The sequence below is a fragment of the Drosophila sechellia genome, chromosome 4 (genome assembly GCF_004382195.2).
Source record: "Drosophila sechellia strain sech25 chromosome 4, ASM438219v1, whole genome shotgun sequence".
Taxonomy (NCBI): domain Eukaryota; kingdom Metazoa; phylum Arthropoda; class Insecta; order Diptera; family Drosophilidae; genus Drosophila; species Drosophila sechellia.
Window position 1 is genome coordinate 772,839 of NC_045953.1, and position 18,238 is coordinate 791,076.

Sequence of the window (18,238 nt, forward strand, 5' to 3'; positions counted from 1 at the left end):
TTTTCTGTAGTTTTCGTACCTAAGAGGCGCTGATGTTAAACTCATCATCGGAGTCCGAAGGACCAGGCATAATACACTGGTCCGAAAATTAAGAAAACAAATTTGGCTAACGACGCTCTCACTGACTGTATCGAGTGTCATCTCTCTCCTAAGAATATGAAGTGAAGTTAATGTGCCTAATCATAGAGAGGAATTGGCGATATTTTAAACAAATTAATTGATTTTAAATTTCTAGCCGATTGATAAGCCGTCGGTCGCTCTCAGTCGGCGAGCACATAGGCATCATAAAAAATATTAAATATGTAAGGCGCAACGGAACATGCAAAGCAAATTATGTTGGCAAAAAAGAGACGGGGACGAGCAAAAGGCGAGCAAAATACCAATAAGAGAACGAAATGGATTAACGGATTACGTTTCTAAAAGAAACACGATCTTTTTCGTGATTTTTATTGGGTGCCAATTTCTAAGCAAATTGTAATTATTTTTGAATTAAATTCAATATGGATTCATTTTATAAGCAACATTTATGCTAAAAGAGCAACCCCCCACTATGTGGATCAGGAAGTCTTTTTTTAAATAAAATTTATTGGGAAACTAGAAGGTTAGTTTATATACAATTATACATTAAGTGTTATATTTATAAATTTAATTAATTTTCTTAAAGTGGAAAAAATTTACATTTTTTAAAAGTACAAAGTAACGAAAATTCTTATTGCGAACCAAATTTATTTTTCCTTTTTTGTTATATTTTAATCCTGTTAGATATAGAATTAACCAACCGTGCTGTGATCTGATCAAAACGTACTAAGTGTATAGTAAATAAGATTAAATGTAAGTTAAAAATATTTTTTAACGTATTATATTTTGCTACACGCCTTCTCATGTTTTTTGTTTCGGAAATGCTATCACACGTGAAAGAAACGTTAAATTTATTCAAGCAAAACGTAAGGCAAAACAATTAGGGGCTCATTGTTGTACGATTTTAACTGAAGAACTTGATGCCATTCTTTGAATTGTTGAATCCTAGTTAATTTTTTATCAGCAATACTGGTAGAGGCCAAATCTGAAGATGTTTTAATCCCAGTACAGTGCTCAATGCCAAGTGATGGCAGCTTCTCTGTTGAATCCAACGATTTGATCGATTTCGCACTAATGTTACTGAGCTCATTGGATAAGTTTACACCTAAGTTGTTATTGTTACAATATCTTGTAATAGCATCCACATCCTCAGGTTTTAATGATTCCAGCGATGTTATATGCGGAGATGATTCCATATTGCCAGATGCATTTTTCCTGTTCGTTCGTAGACTGTCAACAAATATTGAATTAAAAGATTCTAGCATTTTGTTGTTTTGAAAATCATTGCAATAATCAACCGAATCGTTTGTTGCGTGTATTCCATCCTGAATATCTATATCACTATCGCCTAATGAAGTTAACATTGAGTCTTCATCACTTTCGAATTTGAACTCAGAAATCGCAGTTGCGGCACACGTTTCAGTCTCAATTTTTAAATTATGGTTATTGTAAGCTGAAAATTTTTTTACATTAGCTTTCTTAACAAAAGAAGTATTTTCAACTTCGCTATCATCATCATAACTCGAGCTGCTGCTACTGCTATAATTTATTATTCTTTCTCTTATGCCTGAAGTATTATCCCTAGACAATTCGTGAGGGAAAAATAGTTTGTTGTGTAGCTTAGAATTTGCCAATATACATGGTGGATTTGATTTCAAATGAAATAAATGTTTTAATTCTAGATCAATAAAATTAGTTTGACTTTTGTCAGATTTTCGAAATATTCTGCGATAGGCAGAACATCGAGACTGATGGACAATTCTGTTCGATTTCGACAAATCCTCTTTTTCTTTTTGTGGAATTTCTGTTATACTTTGTGATATATTTGTATCTTCCAGACAAAAGTCTAGTATCGATTTTTTCAAATTTGCTGCATCTGATGTAGTTGAAGGAGAAAATGCATTCATAGAGTTAGCTGGAGAATTAATTTTACTTGGAGTTTTTTTTATTGTCAATACAATGTGATTTCTGCAATTTTCCCCATCACCTGCTGGACGTTGAACAATAGCATATTCTTCATTATTACTGTTTCCATATTCATTTTTATAATCATTTTCCATTCCATTTTCGCTGTCACTGCTGTTTAAATTTCTATGCAGATTTGAACAAGTTCCGTTTACAGCAGCCTTTATTCGTTTTCGATAATGTTTCTTCTTTTTTGAATCATCCTCTAAATATATTCTTCTTTTTCTTCTATTCATATCTGAATTTCTACTGTTTAATTGAATGCTTTTATTTTGCTGATTTTTGATTATATTGTGTTGATCTTCCTTGCTATCGGAGTAGCCACTACTGCTAGAACTGCTAAATGGACTGTTTTCTTGACAACCGTGATTACTGCTTTTATCGCTGATTTCGTCATCACGCACTTTATCATCGGCCAGCTTTAGTAAATTATAACTGATGGCATTACCGGAGAATGATTGCGACGGCGGTAATTGTTCGACGTTGGTATTGACTTGCATTGGCACATGGTTTTCATTATGGCTGTAAATAGCAGAAGTTGTACCATCGATTTTAACATTTAGCGGGTTGCAGTTTTTAAAGGAAGCTTTCATATTTTCGAGGCTTTCAAAATTCTTAGCTGTATTATCATTCGCAGTGGACAAGGTAACAAAATTTTTAAGCCTTCGTCTGGCTCTTCGACACGTTGGTAAACACTTTGCAACACCAAGAAACGGTGAAAAAAAAGATGTAAATTTTTTTACCCTATAAGGTTTAATACTTTTAAGTGAACTTAGATCTTTTCTTATTCGATCTGATGTTAGAAGTCCATATTTAGGAACAACATCAGCTCCATTAGTCACCGTGTACGATTCCATGGTATCTATAATTGTGTGCTTAGGTTGAAAACTTGTAAATGATTCCACACTATCCCAATTACCATTTATGTTTGGTATATAATAATTGTGCAACGCATTAATGTGAAAGCTGGTCACTTTGTTTGTTTGTATATAAAACCTTTGCCTTGCCAAGCAATCCGGATCTTCGTGAACTGTAAAAGCAGGAATAGCATTTTGTGTTTCACTTTTTTCTCTTTCTTGATTCGAATTATCTTGTTGAGCATCGTCGCTGAAATTGATATTAAACGAAACATTTTGTGCAGATGCGCCAAAATGAATGTTTTTGGTATCTGATTTATTATTTTTTAACTCTTCGGCTCTGGCAATAGGCTTTTGAATTTCATCCATAATTAAATTTAATGGATCGTCGTTATCATCAAAATCTAGATCAAATATGGACTTTACCAATTTTGGCTGAGTGTCAATTACTTCACCATTAATAGAGCGTTGTGAAGTAGGAAAATTATCTCGATTGTGACAAGAAAGGTTGTCTTTAGAATTTAAACTTATTTTTGCATTCTTCGACTGGTCATCTAAAGTGCAATTATTCGATTCTCCTAATGTTCCTTCAACCTCTTCGATAACTATACAAGTACATGGTATTATTTTTTCTTGGTACACCCTCTCAATTTCAATTATACTCAGCGGGCTGTTTAAGCTGTGAATTAGATGCATTAGTTGAGTGGTGATATCATTAACATTTTTGGGAATCAAGTTTTCCCGATTATTTGCTAAAGGTAAGCTCTGAACAGAATTGCTATTGCTATCTAACGAAGTACATTCCTTTATCTCTTGTGATTTATTACTATCGTGTGATGGATCTGACGTGACGGTATCACTATCAGTATTTGCCAGATCTGTAAAGAGAGAAATGTTTACATTAAACAAGAGAGAATGCTATAATCGAGTTTCCCGACTATCTGATACCCGTTACTCAGCTAGTGTGTATTGGGGAATAGATTAAGAAAAAATTTAAAAATTAAACGTCACCGGTTCGGAGGCCTTAGGGCGTTAGAGTGGGCGTGCCAAAAATAATTTTTGGCAAATCGATAGAAATTTACGCTTAGTGTATAATAAAGTTGTGACAAAATATTCATTAATTTTTAAAAAAGGTGGGCGGGTATAATTATGTTCCCGTTCTAGTAATAAACATGCATATGCATTTTAAATCCAGACTCTCCACTTTTATAGGACCTATGAGTCATGCTCAAGATCATTTGTACCAATCTAGAAAACGCCTTACCCGTAGCGCAAAGTCATATACATATACTAGTGAAGGGTATAATAATCATATTACTCAACAGATATATGCATATATGAGCAAGTAAAAAATATATATAAAAGGGCTGTTCAAAAACCGGGAAAATATTTTTTTGGATACAGAGTAAGCGATGGCATCTCGGTTACTTTAATTTATTTTTGCGAAAAAGTAACGAACATTCTTATATCATACAGGTCTAATCTGCGTCATCGATTTTCCAACAATTAGTTGCTCTTACCATCTATTTTACTTGCGAAGATAGCACTGCCAGATAAAGTTTCCAATATATGTGGAGAATGCATTGAAGTGTCTGGAAAGATTGTTGTACAATTTAATTGTGAAATTATAGCAAAAATAGCATTTACGAAAAACAACCTGAGCAAGAAGAAGTTTGTCTCGGAAATGTGGTATGCGAAGTCAGATCTCGATTTGTTGACGAATTTGAAAGATTACTCGCAGATGATTGCATAGAAACACTTAATTTTCTGCTCTGAATTTCATTAAAAAGTTCTTTTGTAGTCTTAACTTTTTTAACAGAGCCACCAAAAAATATTTGTTGAGACAGGCTTGATGATTCCTTTGCAATAAGTGCGTCTACTCCTTTTGATCCTTTTTTCCTACCACGTCGTTTTGGGATCTGGGAAGGCGATTCGCTTTCCAAATACTCATGTCTAGTATTTGACTCATAGCCGACAGCGGACATAGGCATCTGATTCGCGGTTGCATTAGTTAACTGAGCATCAAATAAATGTTCAGCTTTCTTTACTTCGTCTACAGTTGAAGGCGATAGACGACTACATGATGCGTTTGAGTCGTAAGCACTATACTCATCAATTTTGCGTTTCCCTGACTCGGTGCTTCGAAACAAATGGTCAACCGCCTTAAACCGACCGGTAAAGGTCAATTCGTTTGAGTTTAGTCGAGATTTATTCTGCGAATAACTTAATGTAGCATCTCCAGATACAATTGAGCTCATAGAACTGTTTGAAAGGGAAAATATTTCTGAAAATATAAATACATTTTTTTAATATTTATATTAAAAAATTTTTAAATGAAATGTGTTGAATATAGCAACGGCGAGCAACGGTTAATTCGTTTTTGAGTGTTTTCGCTACTGATCGTCGATCACTCTTTGTTCGCATATTCTAACGCTGTTTAGTTACCAATAAACTTTAGTAAACACGCATAATAAAATGTTTATAGGTATAATGTTTAAATAAGTAATCACTTTTAAATTTACTGTATTTACTGTATTATGTATAAAAAAAAATAAAAAAACAAATTATCTGTGTCTGAACAAACCCAATGGCCCGCAACTATGGAAAAAATCTCATCAGAATGTTTGTACCAAAACATTACTGAGAGTGATATACATATGTACATACAAACATGCGAGTGACCGTTTTGGTGACTTTGTAGGCGCGTGACCAAAGTGTTTTCGGTATACCAATTGGCAAGACAAACAATGAAACGAAGAAAAATCAAAAAAATATTTTAACAAGCGTAGCAGTTTTGGGCGATTTGTGGGCGTTAGAAATGCGTTGGAGATGAGGAAATGCAATTGCGTTACAAACATCCTCTGCGAGGAGCTTAAAGAAGCTGGGTTCGGAAAAATCGAAATTAAGACTTTTTTTTGCCCGCCAATAAGTTTTTTTTTTGTTCACAAAAGTTTTCGAAAATCAAAAGTTTGACTTTTTTCCAAAACTTTTTTTTTGATTTTCGAAAAACGTCGTACTTTTTCGAAAATTCTGATCTCAAAAACTGGACGTGGGCAAAAAAACGAATTGGCAAACGATTCCAGCTTTCAAATTTAAAAAATTTGATTTTTCTGATTTTAGCTTCTTTGAGCTTCTGTAAGGGTAATGATAGACAATCAAACAAAAATACAAATGAATCATACCCGAATCTGTTGTCAGAGCGGCCTGTTGACACGTGTCGCTGACTTTTGCACCAAATCTTGTATTTGTTGCGACCTGTCCTTCTCTTTCCTTACTTCTTTTTTCCTTTTTTAATTTGCGTTGCCGTGAGCTTGGTGTAGATGGTGTTGGAAGTGGCGCAGGAACAATTGAGTTTAATTTTTTTGGATTTAACGAACTGTTATTGTCATTCTCATCGGAATCCGAAGCTATGTCAATAACAACTGAAGTTTCGTTTATCTTGACGGTGCTGTCTTCGGTCAAGTTGATCACGGAATTTATTGAATGATCTATGACGATCGGCTGAGGAGAGGCCACGTGGCAACTTCGGATGGCATGCGAATGTCGCCGATCCTTGTGAGTATGAAATGTCGTTATAGCGATGTTTTCGTGGCGATCGCTATCTTTTATACTATTTACAAGGTTGGAGAAGTTCGGATGAAGTAGGGTATGTTCACCCAAAAGCGGAGGCTCCGCAGAGTCGATATTTGAATGCATATCTGAAACTATTTGCTGCGAAGGAGCAATTGGTTCTGTAATAAAGCTGTTGATAGGGGACTTAACCAAATTTAATGCTGGTTGTGAAGGTGAAATTTGACTGGGATGTGCCAAATATTCAGTGGCGGTTTGCTGAATTCCTACCATTTCCCGCCACTTTTTCAGCAAAGATTTTGCACGTCGAGCCAAATGCTCATTCTTAGTCCTTCTTCTGAGCTGATTTATGTACTTAGCCAATCTGGTGGCCTCCAACTGCTCCTTGGTGATAGTTGTACCCTCCAATGCACATATGACATAGAGCACTGCGTCCATATTGACGACCTGAAAATATCTTTATATTAAGGGATTTGTTGATAAGGTAATACGTTTTCTTACATCGTAGTTTTGATCAAGTGCCTGGGATAGGTGAGTCGTAAGTTCCTGTATTTCGATTTGGTTCATTTATATCTTGCGGTGTGTAAAGATTACCCTGATCCAGATTCAAGGGACGGCGAAATGCAAATACTGTCCAAGTTAGAAAAATTAGGAAAGTACCCGCGGTAGAAAATTAAAAGTAATAAGGTGTATTCACTTCACGTTGTTGCAAAATAAATAATAAAGTTTGAAGACCCACAGTTGAAAAAGTATAATGTCCGAGTTAGTAGCGTGTCTGTGAAACACTCACACCAATACAAGACGTATATTGCTCAAACGTTATGCTTACAACTAAAATGTGCACACTTCGAATGTAAAGTCTGTGCTTCCTCAGCGCACTTCCTTGAATATGAAATTTTGTATTTGTCCCAAAATAACGTAAATTAATAATTTATGGTCGACTTCCCGACTTTATCACAATTCGCCATTTTTACCAATGACAGCTGCACTTTAAGGGTGGTAGAAAATCGATAAGTATTAAAGAATTATCGATACACTTTCACGTGAATATCTTCAAACAGGAAGGCCTGATCATACTAGTATCCAACAGAATTGAAAAGGAATTGTGTTCATGATGGCATGAAAACCTAAAAGATTATACAAAGAAAATAAACGCCAATTTTTGGACCAAAAGGGGGAAATATACCAGAGCAGAAAATGAAGGTTTTGTTGCTTTGTCGTTTTGGATTTTTCCCGTTGTCCAATAAAGAATGATTTTTTAAGTGTGTTATGATGTGTAAAAAACAAGTGCTCTCGGTGCCTTATAAACATGAATACATATTAAATACATATTGTTCTTCAACAACAGACGAACGGTTAAAAATTACCAATTCCCATAACTTGAGTTAAGGGATCATTTCACAATTGAAACAAAGTTAACTTACTACTTATTTTCATCTCAAAAATCGAGTATATATTTTTTCTTATTGCAAACCTTTGGAAGCCTTGTGTTGATAAAAATATATATTTCATATAATAAGCCACATAAACGGTTAGTACAAAATCAGGAAAAATGCTTGTTCACACTGGCAACGTTAGCAAGCCGATGAAAAACTATCTGGTAAAAAATTTGATAGAAGTCTATCATAATGGGCCAACTCCAAAGAAATCGAGACAGAAACCTTTAATATATCGAAAAAAATGGCACATCATTTAAAAAAAGGAAGGAATTATTAAAAAATAAAAGAGAGAATGCTATAGTCGAGTTCCCCGGCCCCGATACTCAGCTAGTGTGAATGCAAGCGTGAAATTTCATTATTTTTCACGAATATGATCAGATATTGGGAAATTAAAAAAAAAAATTAAATATTGTTTCATATAATAGTAGTGAACGGTTCGGCGGCTTCAAGGCGTTAGACTTGGTGTGGCAAAAAAGTTTTTAGCAAATCGATAAAAATTTACAGGACTAATAAAATTATTAAGAAATTTCGAAAAATCGTTCAAAAATGTGGGCGTGGCAGTTTTGGGAGGTTTTATGGCGGTAGAGTGGGCGTGGCAACAAGGTTCAACATGCGCTGCGTCTTTGCCTCTGGAATCTGTATGTTGAATCTTATAGCTTTTATAGTTCCCGAGATCTCGACGTTCGTTCATACGAACAGACGGACATGGCTAGATAGACTCCGGCTATTAATACTGATCAAGAATATATATACTTTATATAGTCGGAAACGCTTCCTTCTATCTGTTGCATACTTTTCAACGAATCTAGTATACGCTTTTACCAAAGACACTAGAATAACAAGATGCGTAACGGCCATACATTGGTTTGGCACTATGCAGCCACTTTTTTGGTGAAGGCCAAATTTGCTCTCTTTCCGCTCGCTGACGCTGAGTAAGAAATCTAAAAATAGAATATGCTTGCTTATGTGAGTAAAAACAAGAGACGAGAACGCGTATATGTGTGCGTGTAGAGCTAGAAGACGATTTTCGGGCCGAAATCAATTATGATCGAAGAAACGAATTTACATATTTGGAGTTGTGGCCAATTTCGTAGCAATATGATATAAAAGAATAATTAAAAATTAACGCCCTGACTATTATAATTTTTAAGTTTTTTAAATTCGTTTGTTAAAATCGCCGCTCGGATTATATTTCGGTACTTCACTTATTAATTTTTCTCACGTCGTATGAATACCCTAATGACAAGTATTCTAATATAAAGTAATTTTATAAATTCATTTTGTGATGTACATAGATTCGACTATTACTATTTCTAAGCTTTATTTAAATAATAAATAAAAAATAAATAACGTTAAGGCAATGCAAAACAAGAATTGATAAAAAAGAATATAGATTTAAAGTCAACGAACTTCTAAGATGAAGGGCATATTTTGTCAATTTTACAATGCATGAACATACGTGTGCACACATACAGTTGTCTCAAAGACACTAGAATAACAAGATGCATAACGGCCATACATTCGTTTGGCACTATGTGCCGATGTGCAGATTTAAAGTCAACAAACTTCTAAGGTGAAGGGCATTTTTGTAAAATTTACAATGCATGAGCACACGTATGCACACATTCAGTTGTCTGCTATCACTGTATGCGTAGAAAAGAGCAGTTTGCTGTAGCGCTCTCCGCTCTTTCTCTCTCGAACAAAAACTCAAGAGAGCCTGTAGCCACCTCTAGAGCCACGGCCAAAAAATCGCGTGCCAAAAATTTGTATGGCCGTTCCGCATCTTGTTATTCTAGTGTCTTTGGTTGTCTGCTATCACTGTGTGCGTAGAAAAGAGCTGTTTGCTGTAGCGCTCTCTGCTCTTTCTGTCTCGAACAAAAACTCGAGAGAGCCTGGAGCCACCTCTAGAGCCACGGCCAAAAAATCGCGTGCCAAAAATTTGTATTGCGTTACGCATCTTGTTATTCTAGTGTCTTTGGTGTGGGGTAACTTACCTACATATGAGACAGCACTTGCACTCGACGAAGAAAAGGCCTTCCGGAGTATTTTCACTTCCGACTGGGAACGTGTGCACACATACAGTGTTTGGCTGTCACTCTATGCGTACAAGAGACCTGCTGGCCAGAGAGCTCCGCTCTCTTGCTTTTGAACAAAAATTCGAGAGAGCCTGAAGACAACAAGCACCAAAAAATTGTGTGCAAACAAATCGCCCGGAGTCCCTATCCATCCCTCTGGACTTTTTCTATTGTGCGCATTCTTTCCGGAGACGACTCACTTTGCGACCTTTTCTAGGAAGCACGATCTGCCGCCTTCGTGGTCTCGCGCCCACTTTTGGAAGAAGGCTTACTCAGCACCCATAACTGCACCACTGGTGGATATTTCGGAATCGAAAAGACAGTGGCTACGCTTATTAAGAGACCCTACTTTTGGATCGGGCAAACCGCTGATGTGATGTGATGTGCAGTGTCAGAAAAGGACCTACCCGATGCACCGTTTGTCAACTACAGCCCACAGTTCTAGGCGCTCCGTTTTAAAGAATTGCGATTGACATATTGGCCATATATAGCTGTGGTCAAGTGTGTGTGGACAGCCATATATCTGTGGTCAAGTGTTACTTCGCCAAATGACCGATGTGTATAACTCTGCCCCACCGAACAGCGGTAACGGTAGCCCGAGCCCTCGTCTACTCGGATTAAGGTCGTAACTTTCTCAACGTGAAAAATACAATCCGGATGGAATGGTTTAGATCACTGTTGATGATGGGACAAGAACTCCGGCTCCCAAGCTAGCTTGCCCCTGGGCGAACTATCCTCGTACCCATCTCTCTGCTGGACACGATTGGAAAGGTGCAGGGGGACTTTCTCCAAACCGGATTCAGCTATCTCCACGGTCACCAACACTGCTGCCAGAACCATTGCAGGTTCCAAGTGGAAGGGTGGTACGAAGAAGTTTGCCTGGTGGTGAAGATTGACAACTGTAACGAGTTCAACGCGGCTGACTAGGAAAGGACGCTGGAGTCACAATGGTGTTCTAAAGCTTGCTCTTCCGGAAAGCACCAAGGCTTCGCTGAAGGCGTGGCGCTGAAAGTGGTCGCAAAGGAGTTGGTCGAAGCAGCAGCAAATACAGCGATCACGGCTGTCGAAGCATGGCTAGTTGTTGCCGGCCTGGAGTTGGCCTCTAAAAAACGGAAGGTGTCCGTAACTCGAGCAGGAAGCTGGTGGAGGCAGCAAGCATCCAAGTTCTGGGCACCAAAGTGACATTGTAATGCTCGATAAAATACCTTGGAGTCATGCTCGACAACCTCCATTCGTTTCTAGAGGATACTATGTCACCCAAAAATAGGAACTTTGTCAGCCCAGAGGCCTGGCACTTCTGGACTTTCTCATTCCCTCTCCTCGGTCTTCTTCGTCGAACTCTCAATCCGGTCACGACGCACTGCGCCGTCTTCCAGGAGCCACGTTCTGCCCGTAGCAAATATAAAAATAAAAAACGTGTTCAATTCAAGTTTTGGCGAGGTGGAGGGCATTGACGGGATCGTGACCAACACACCTATCTAAAAAAAAATTTCGGTGGTCTTTCCGTATCGGCTGATGCAATTCCAAACATGTAATTTCAAATGTATAATGTAGATACATAAGTAAATGGTAAATATAAACAACGAAAAATTAGGATAGCATATGGATGATGATCAATAAATTAGAAATTATAAATGAATTAAGAATATTAACACAAAACAAAAAATAAGGCCTTTATTTACCTTACCATATACTTAAACTAATTGCAACAGCTCTAAGGCTCCCGATGCTAAAAAAAAAATACATAATGGTGGTAGGCCAATTAAGGCTTACGAAGTTTCCACTGTGTCTGGTCGGATCTGGAATAAATACCAAAAGTTTTCCCAAAATAAAGCTGTCTGTCATTTACACTGTCGACTGGCTCCAACTCAAATTGAAATTGTTGTAATTCTTAATTTCACCGTGCATCCGCATGAACTCGAAATATTTACTGATTTCTTGATATTTATCCGTCGCCCGGAGAGACTGTTTGAATTTTCATGTGTCAACATCTAGGAAACAATCAGATAACAGCTGAACAGAAAAGTACTGTGTCGATATTAGCCCAATATCATACAAAATGTTAAATTTTTTAAATACTTTGTTGCCTGTTGTTAACTTAATTTAATCGATACAAATGTGAAAATAAAAGAAAGTTAAATAAAAAAAACCAAGTTATAATACAATTTTACTTCACTAGTCACTACAGTGATTTGTAGTGACCTAAAAATTCTGAGGGGTACGGGATCGGGATTGATGCGCTGTCAAGGATTTGGGATTAAGGAAAAATAAATCATTCATTGAAATTTCAAAAAGATATATTTCGTGTTCTTGTTTAATTGGTTCCAAGCCATTATTCTAGTGTTCTATTACTCGCAGTTAATATACAATTGCTTGAAAAGCAATTTTGAATTTGTATTTAAATTGTGAGCTTTTTGATTCGATTGCATTGTATATGTTAAAAATTAATTAGGTTAGAGTGAAATAATAATTTCAATGTACACTTAGGCATGTTCATCATATACAATACATGTGAATTAGATTTCCTAAATTTGCATTTAGATTGCCAGCATATTATAATACCAGGATTATGAAATAGCGGCTTACGGCCGGAATAGGAATACTATAATGTTATTATAACAACATCGTAATGTGTTTACTAAGTATGCACACAAGCCAATCTTTATGATAAATTTGACAGTATTTATGAAAATCTACAACTAATTGTAATATGTATTGATTTAAGTGAATTCTATTAAACTAGATTTGAGTATTTGGACGCATACAAATTTGACATGTACATATTTGTATATTTTGTATTTTTATGAATCGATACTAACTACCTATTTGTTAACGGCTAATCTGGGGTATGTTATTATGGCTACAGCATTGGTGCGTAAATGGCACAAAAATTGCAAGGTTCCCAAGACCGAATGCCCTGTAAACTATGGATTCACAAATTACTTATATATGTATGTATGTGTATTTATGTACGTTAATGGCACTTGAACTGAAACTTACTTTAAATAATGACTATCCTATTTTTGTGTATTTACAAACAGATTTTAATTATATTTTTCATTTATTTTCTGAGAACTGGCACCATTTGCCAGAACTGCCACTATTCCGGAATTGGCTTTCGGTAATCACCATCCTAGTCGTCTGGTTCGCGCTGAGATGCAAGTTCCACATCATCGGAAGAAAAACCAGAAGGCGATAAGCTTTCTGGGGGATAGAAGAACTGCTGAGGGGGCGTATGTCCACAGTCATGCCCATGAGCGGTGGAAGCAGCTGAAGATGCCATATCCTGCAAGTGATACACAGCTGCAGCGGCTGCAACCGCCACCTGAGCATTAGAACCTCCGGATCCCTTTGGACAGGAATCTGCGCAGAGACTTCCTGAGCCCCCACTGACCCCGCCTGTGCGACACCATAGCTGTCTCATCTCAGCCCTCCGGTTTCGCATCAGGACCTTATATTCGGAAATACGCATCTTTTTACCATCCACAATACAGGTGCGCTTGGGTCGAGGTCTATAGCGGTAGTCCGGATGCTGCTCCATGTGAAGCTTTGAGAGCCTTGACTGCTCTTCGTAATACGGCTGTTTGTCGGCATTGGACATAGCTTTCCAACGAGCACCAAGAATTTTTGATATATTCGAATTATGCATGTCCGGGCAAGCCTTGAGTATCTTTCTTCGCTCATCTTTTGCCCACACCATGAACGCATTCATTGGCCTCTTTATGTGTGGCTTGCTGTGCACGTGGCCGTGGTTGCTTCCGTGTCCATGACCATTTCCTTGTCTCAGTGGCTGCGATGAGGGCGATGCAGGTACAGGGCCTAGTTGACCTGAGTTCAAACTTTCTGGGTCCAACGCAGCCGATCGTTCTGAATTCGTACCACAACTATTTACTGAGTCACGACTCACTCGCGTTGCCCGCGATCCTCCAGAACATACAACAGATGAGTTCCACACTCTCCCCTAGAACAAATTAAAGAAGTCCGCGTTAATAACCTAGAAAGTAAATTCGTTTTTAAAAGAAACAAGACCAAGTGCTGTTTTAGAAAGAGTGCGGTCGACATTACGTTATATAGATACCACTTGTGCAAGCAAGATTAAGATAGGCAAGAGGGACTACAACCAAATATTATTATCAAGAAAATGGTTTACATTTTGCTTAGCAAGACAATTTACAATTAATAATAATAATAATTTACAAAGACGTGCTATTAAATAAAATAAATTAAACCGATTTAAAAAAAAAATCTACAAAATTAATTTTACTTACATGACTTTTTAGAAGGGGCGACTCTATCTCCGCATAATGTGGTTGCCCCTGGTGCCAACTGAGGGGAGGACTGGACACAACAGGAGTAAGACTTTCGCAGTGATCCCTTTGAGAAGAGCTGTTCGGCGATGAACTTGGTGATCCCTTTGGCTTGCTGAGATTAAGTGGAGCATCCATTTCCGAGTCTTGGGCTTCAGACGGACTCGCAATGCTGTGATTGTCTGTCGGGGATGGTGGAAAGTTTTTGGAATAATCAGCTATCCGACCATGTGGAGATTCCGGAGGTGTGTTATGGCTGTATGAGAGGATTTCGTAAGGTGGATTCTCGTATGTTGGGGACTCCGTCCTTGACATGCAGGACCCCCCATTGCCGTCCCTTCTCATTTCTCCGATTTCCATTTGGGGATTAGAATCTGTGTTCAGTAGCTCATTACCTCTGGTGGCTAAACCGACTATATTAGTGTTGTTCGAATAATGGCTGCTGTTTTTGTTATTGTTGGCAGCTGCTACTGCTGCAGCCGCCAGAGCTGCTTGGATGTGCGCAGCTGCCACAGCCGCAGTGGACCACATAGGAGCTAGTGCCATTTTGTGTGTGCTGAATGGCTCACTTTGCGGGTGACTGTGATGATGAGTTGGGACAGATTGGGGATTCTCATGACCGGGAATGAGCTGCAGGAGCTGTTGGGGAGGCATTGGGGGCTGTAGGAAGGCCGGAAGGAATGGCATCAAGTTTCCGGAAGATACGGAAACTGCCTGTTGATTCTGATGTTGGGGGTTCGCTGCAGCAAAGCAACCTGCCCCGAACTGGTTGCTCAGATGATTGTGCAATTCCTGAAGGCAGCTTTCGTGCTGCAGTCTCTGCACGTTCTGAAGTTGTTGTTGCTGTTGAGCACTCGCATCAATGTCGGTCATGCTATCGTAATGGACCTGAAAAAAGACAACAAAAGCTACATAAACTCAAAAATGTCTGAAGATATCATTTGACCGTCCATAAAACCAAAAAAATAAATGAATGAAACATTTGCAATCCACATTTTTATACCCGTAACTCGTATAGGAATTTAATATACTAGATTCGTAGAAAAGTATGTAACAGGTATAAGAAAGAGATTCCACCCTTGAAGTATACATATTCTTGATCTAGATCAATAGCCGAGTCGATCTAGCCATGTCAGTCCGTCTGTCTTTCCGTCCGTATGAACCTTTAGATCTTGGCAACTTAAAGCTAGAAGTTAGATTATTACTCGGACTCAGGAACTGTATAAGCTAGTAGGTTAAGACAGGACATACATAGATGCAGCTCAAGTTTGTTTCCAAATGAATCAATGGAATCATTTGCAGCATTTACCGGACTTATACCCCTACACAATACATTATAAAAGTTGTGGGGTCGAATCTTCCAAGACGGTAGACGGTCCAAATCTGATAAGCAAATTTTTATTAATTTACTTCGAATGTTTTATTCTGATTTTTTTTACATGTTGAAATTAAATATATCATTTCGATACTTCAGAGTACTATACAACAATTATACTAGATTACTACCCAGCAATGCATACAATATGTATAGAATCTTAATTTTTTTAGTATTTTTATTACGACTTATAAAAAATGTACGATGGAAAAAATACTCTCTGGCATAAAATTTATAAAGTCGTATATACTTTCTAAAGATAAGGTTAATAAGTATCTATTTAAGAACTTATTAATACTTGAAAGTATAGAATTCATGTAGAAATAGTATACATGCCAATATGAATGATATGAGAAAAAGAAAAATAATTTTAACAAATTATACCCAGACGAAAGCCACTGCAGCTTTTAGATTAGTTTAAGCATGTCTGGTCTTTTCGAGACCTCGGACATAATTATTCAGCATCTGATTCTCCAATTTTGATTCAGAGATACAAGTTTTCAATTTAAAAAGTCTTCTTCCTTTATAATCTTTTAAACGGGGAATCGAAATTGATTATTCTAGCTTATCATTTTGGTTTTGCTGAAGATCCCACAAGAAGTCTTCCTGAAAAATTCCTTAATCTGAAAGTCAAAGGAAAGGAAAAGAATGTGCTTTCTCATTGTAAGCATTGGGAGCCACAGCTACGACTATCGGCTAGTCAGGGTAGGACAGGGCCAAGGCTGTTGCATGCGGCAATAATCCTCAAGGCATTCAGACATTTTTCGGGAGTTCCGAGCCATGCCAACTCATCAACAAGAAGACAATTAACGATTTTATTTGCCTATCTTTGATTAAAATTAGATTCTTCGCCGTATGACATTTGAGGTAATCTTTTGTAAGCTGCGCACACTATATACCCGTTACTCGTGTAGTAAATTGGTTTTCTAAGGTACATTTTGATCAGGATTGCTAGACGAGTCGAATTATGCATGTCCTCCTGTGTGTCTGCATGTCTGATTGACCGTCCGTGTGTACGTTGAAATATCGGGAACAAAGAAAACTAGAAAACTAAGGTAAGATTAAGTGTGCAGACGCAGACATCATATTTTTTGTCTTATAATTTATCATTTCTCTAGCCAATTTCTAACGGTATGCCAAAAACACTTTGTATATGGTACGCCGCTCCTTACACCTACAAAACGCCCATACTTTTGAAACATTTTTAAATTTTATTTCCCAGTATCTATCGATACCCCAGAAAAATTATGAAATTTTTCGTTCGCTCTCCCTTTAGCTGAGTAACGGGTATCTTAAGTCTGAGAACTCGACTGCAACACTGTCTGTGGTTTTAATTTTTATTAATATGCCAAACACATTTTTCCGCTCTTAACGTCTACAAACCAGAAAAAACTGTTACGCCCTCACTTTAAAAATTAAATTTTTTTTTTGGCAAAAAAATTAATCCTATTGAATTAATGAAAAAAAGTAAATAAAGGTTTTAATTTTTATTAATATGCCAAACACATTTTTCCGCTCTTAACGTCTACAAACCAGAAAAAACTGTTACGCCCTCACTTTAAAAATTAAATTTTTTTTTGGCAAAAAAATTAATCCTATTGAATTAATGAAAAAAAGTAAATAAATCTACAACATTTTTAAGGGATTGGTAATGGAACACACTATTTATATTTGAACAAAATAATATTAATATTGAACATAAAATATAAACATATCTCATTAACCACTTTTAAAAATTGAAAATTTGTTCCGAATATTTTTTTTTTATTTATCACGATTAGTTTGTGGGGCTTTTTATTTCACTTGCACAAACCAAACCTGTGTTAGTTTAATGTTGTTTTTCTTGCTTTGGACTCTCACACACTAGCCATGGGCTTTCGTTTATTTATCAAATGGTTCACCTCGCGCACCCTCAGAAGTTGTGCCATAACAGCAGTCAATCCAATCGAGCTGTTAAAAATTTAAATAGGGAGGATGGTCAGAAACGTCTGCGCCTGATTGGCTAGGGCAATGCGACACAATGGCAAATCGGAGTGTGACCCGTATCACTATCGGTATCAGTACCCGTAAACGTCACTGCAAAGCAACACTGTCCCTCCACCGCCACCGACCACATATTTTTTGTTCGGTGTTCGTTGCTTAGTGCTCAGCTCTGCGGGCAGCGTTTGGTATACATACGCTGTTAAATCAGGCAGAGGGTATCCGAGCAACTGTTCTGCTCTGACCCTCGGGCCTTTAGCTTCCGAATCAACTTGCCGTTCTTTGCGCACTTAGGGTAGCCCTCGTCGTCGCAGACGCCTTGGCATCTACTTCTCCGGTCGAGACATCGCGGGAAACTGACGACGCTGGAACATCCGACTACAGCTGAGGATGCTGAAGTGATGTCAGAGCATTACTCTTCGAGACGCTTAGAAATCAGTAGCTGCGCATAGTGGGTGCATTGATATATAAATGGTCATATATTGAAAATTGAAAAAATGCATTAAAGGAAATTAAGTTTCGCATTGCGACACATTTTCAATCGAAGCTTAGGCATTAACCAAATATGTAAGAATTTTTTTGGACACTAGCA

At 37.5% G+C, this 18,238-nt stretch overlaps 2 protein-coding genes across 6 annotated transcripts in view; both read right to left on the reverse strand.

The window, feature by feature from the left end:
- Positions 1–505: 505 nt before the first annotated feature.
- On the reverse strand, positions 506–7,479 carry LOC6619484 (mediator of RNA polymerase II transcription subunit 26). Of its 3 annotated transcripts, none has more exons than XM_032724071.1 (6): positions 7,300–7,479; positions 6,972–7,100; positions 6,083–6,917; positions 4,558–5,184; positions 4,421–4,492; positions 506–3,778 (listed from the first exon to the last, which is right to left on the reverse strand). In XM_032724071.1, exons 2-6 carry the CDS (start codon positions 7,035–7,037, stop codon positions 930–932), a joined length of 4,449 nt encoding a protein of 1,482 aa, XP_032579962.1. In that variant the 5' UTR covers positions 7,038–7,100; positions 7,300–7,479; the 3' UTR covers positions 506–929. The 3 variants fall into 3 exon arrangements, with proteins under 3 accessions (XP_032579962.1, XP_032579963.1, XP_002043699.1); XM_032724072.1 differs by having other exon boundaries at positions 7,210–7,451; XM_002043663.2 differs by having other exon boundaries at positions 6,972–7,474.
- Positions 7,480–12,263: 4,784 nt separating this feature from the next.
- LOC6619486 (transcription factor SOX-5) overlaps positions 12,264–18,238 on the reverse strand; it is a 35,242-nt gene continuing 29,267 nt past the window's right edge. For 2 of the 3 annotated variants that reach the window (XM_002043665.2, XM_032723907.1), the window contains 2 exons: positions 14,253–15,179; positions 12,264–13,945 (listed from right to left, as the gene is read on the reverse strand). In XM_002043665.2, the coding sequence (XP_002043701.2) occupies positions 13,118–13,945; positions 14,253–15,179 (1,755 nt within the window). In that variant the 3' untranslated portion in view covers positions 12,264–13,117. Of the gene's footprint in view, positions 13,946–14,252; positions 15,180–17,844; positions 18,009–18,238 lie in introns of those variants that run through there. The other variant, XM_032723906.1, reaches the window with a different exon arrangement.

Excerpts from the sequence above, each read along its gene's own strand:
- LOC6619484 (XM_032724071.1), bottom strand. The coding sequence starts at position 7,037 with ATGAACCAAATCGAAATACAGGAACTTACGACTCACCTATCCCAGGCA. Across the intron at positions 5,185-6,082 it reads CGCTCTGACAACAGATTCGG|AAATATTTTCCCTTTCAAAC; the intron begins GTATGATTCATT and ends TTATATTTTCAG. Across the intron at positions 3,779-4,420 it reads CTTCGCAAGTAAAATAGATG|ATCTGGCAAATACTGATAGT; the intron begins GTAAGAGCAACT and ends CTCTCTTTACAG.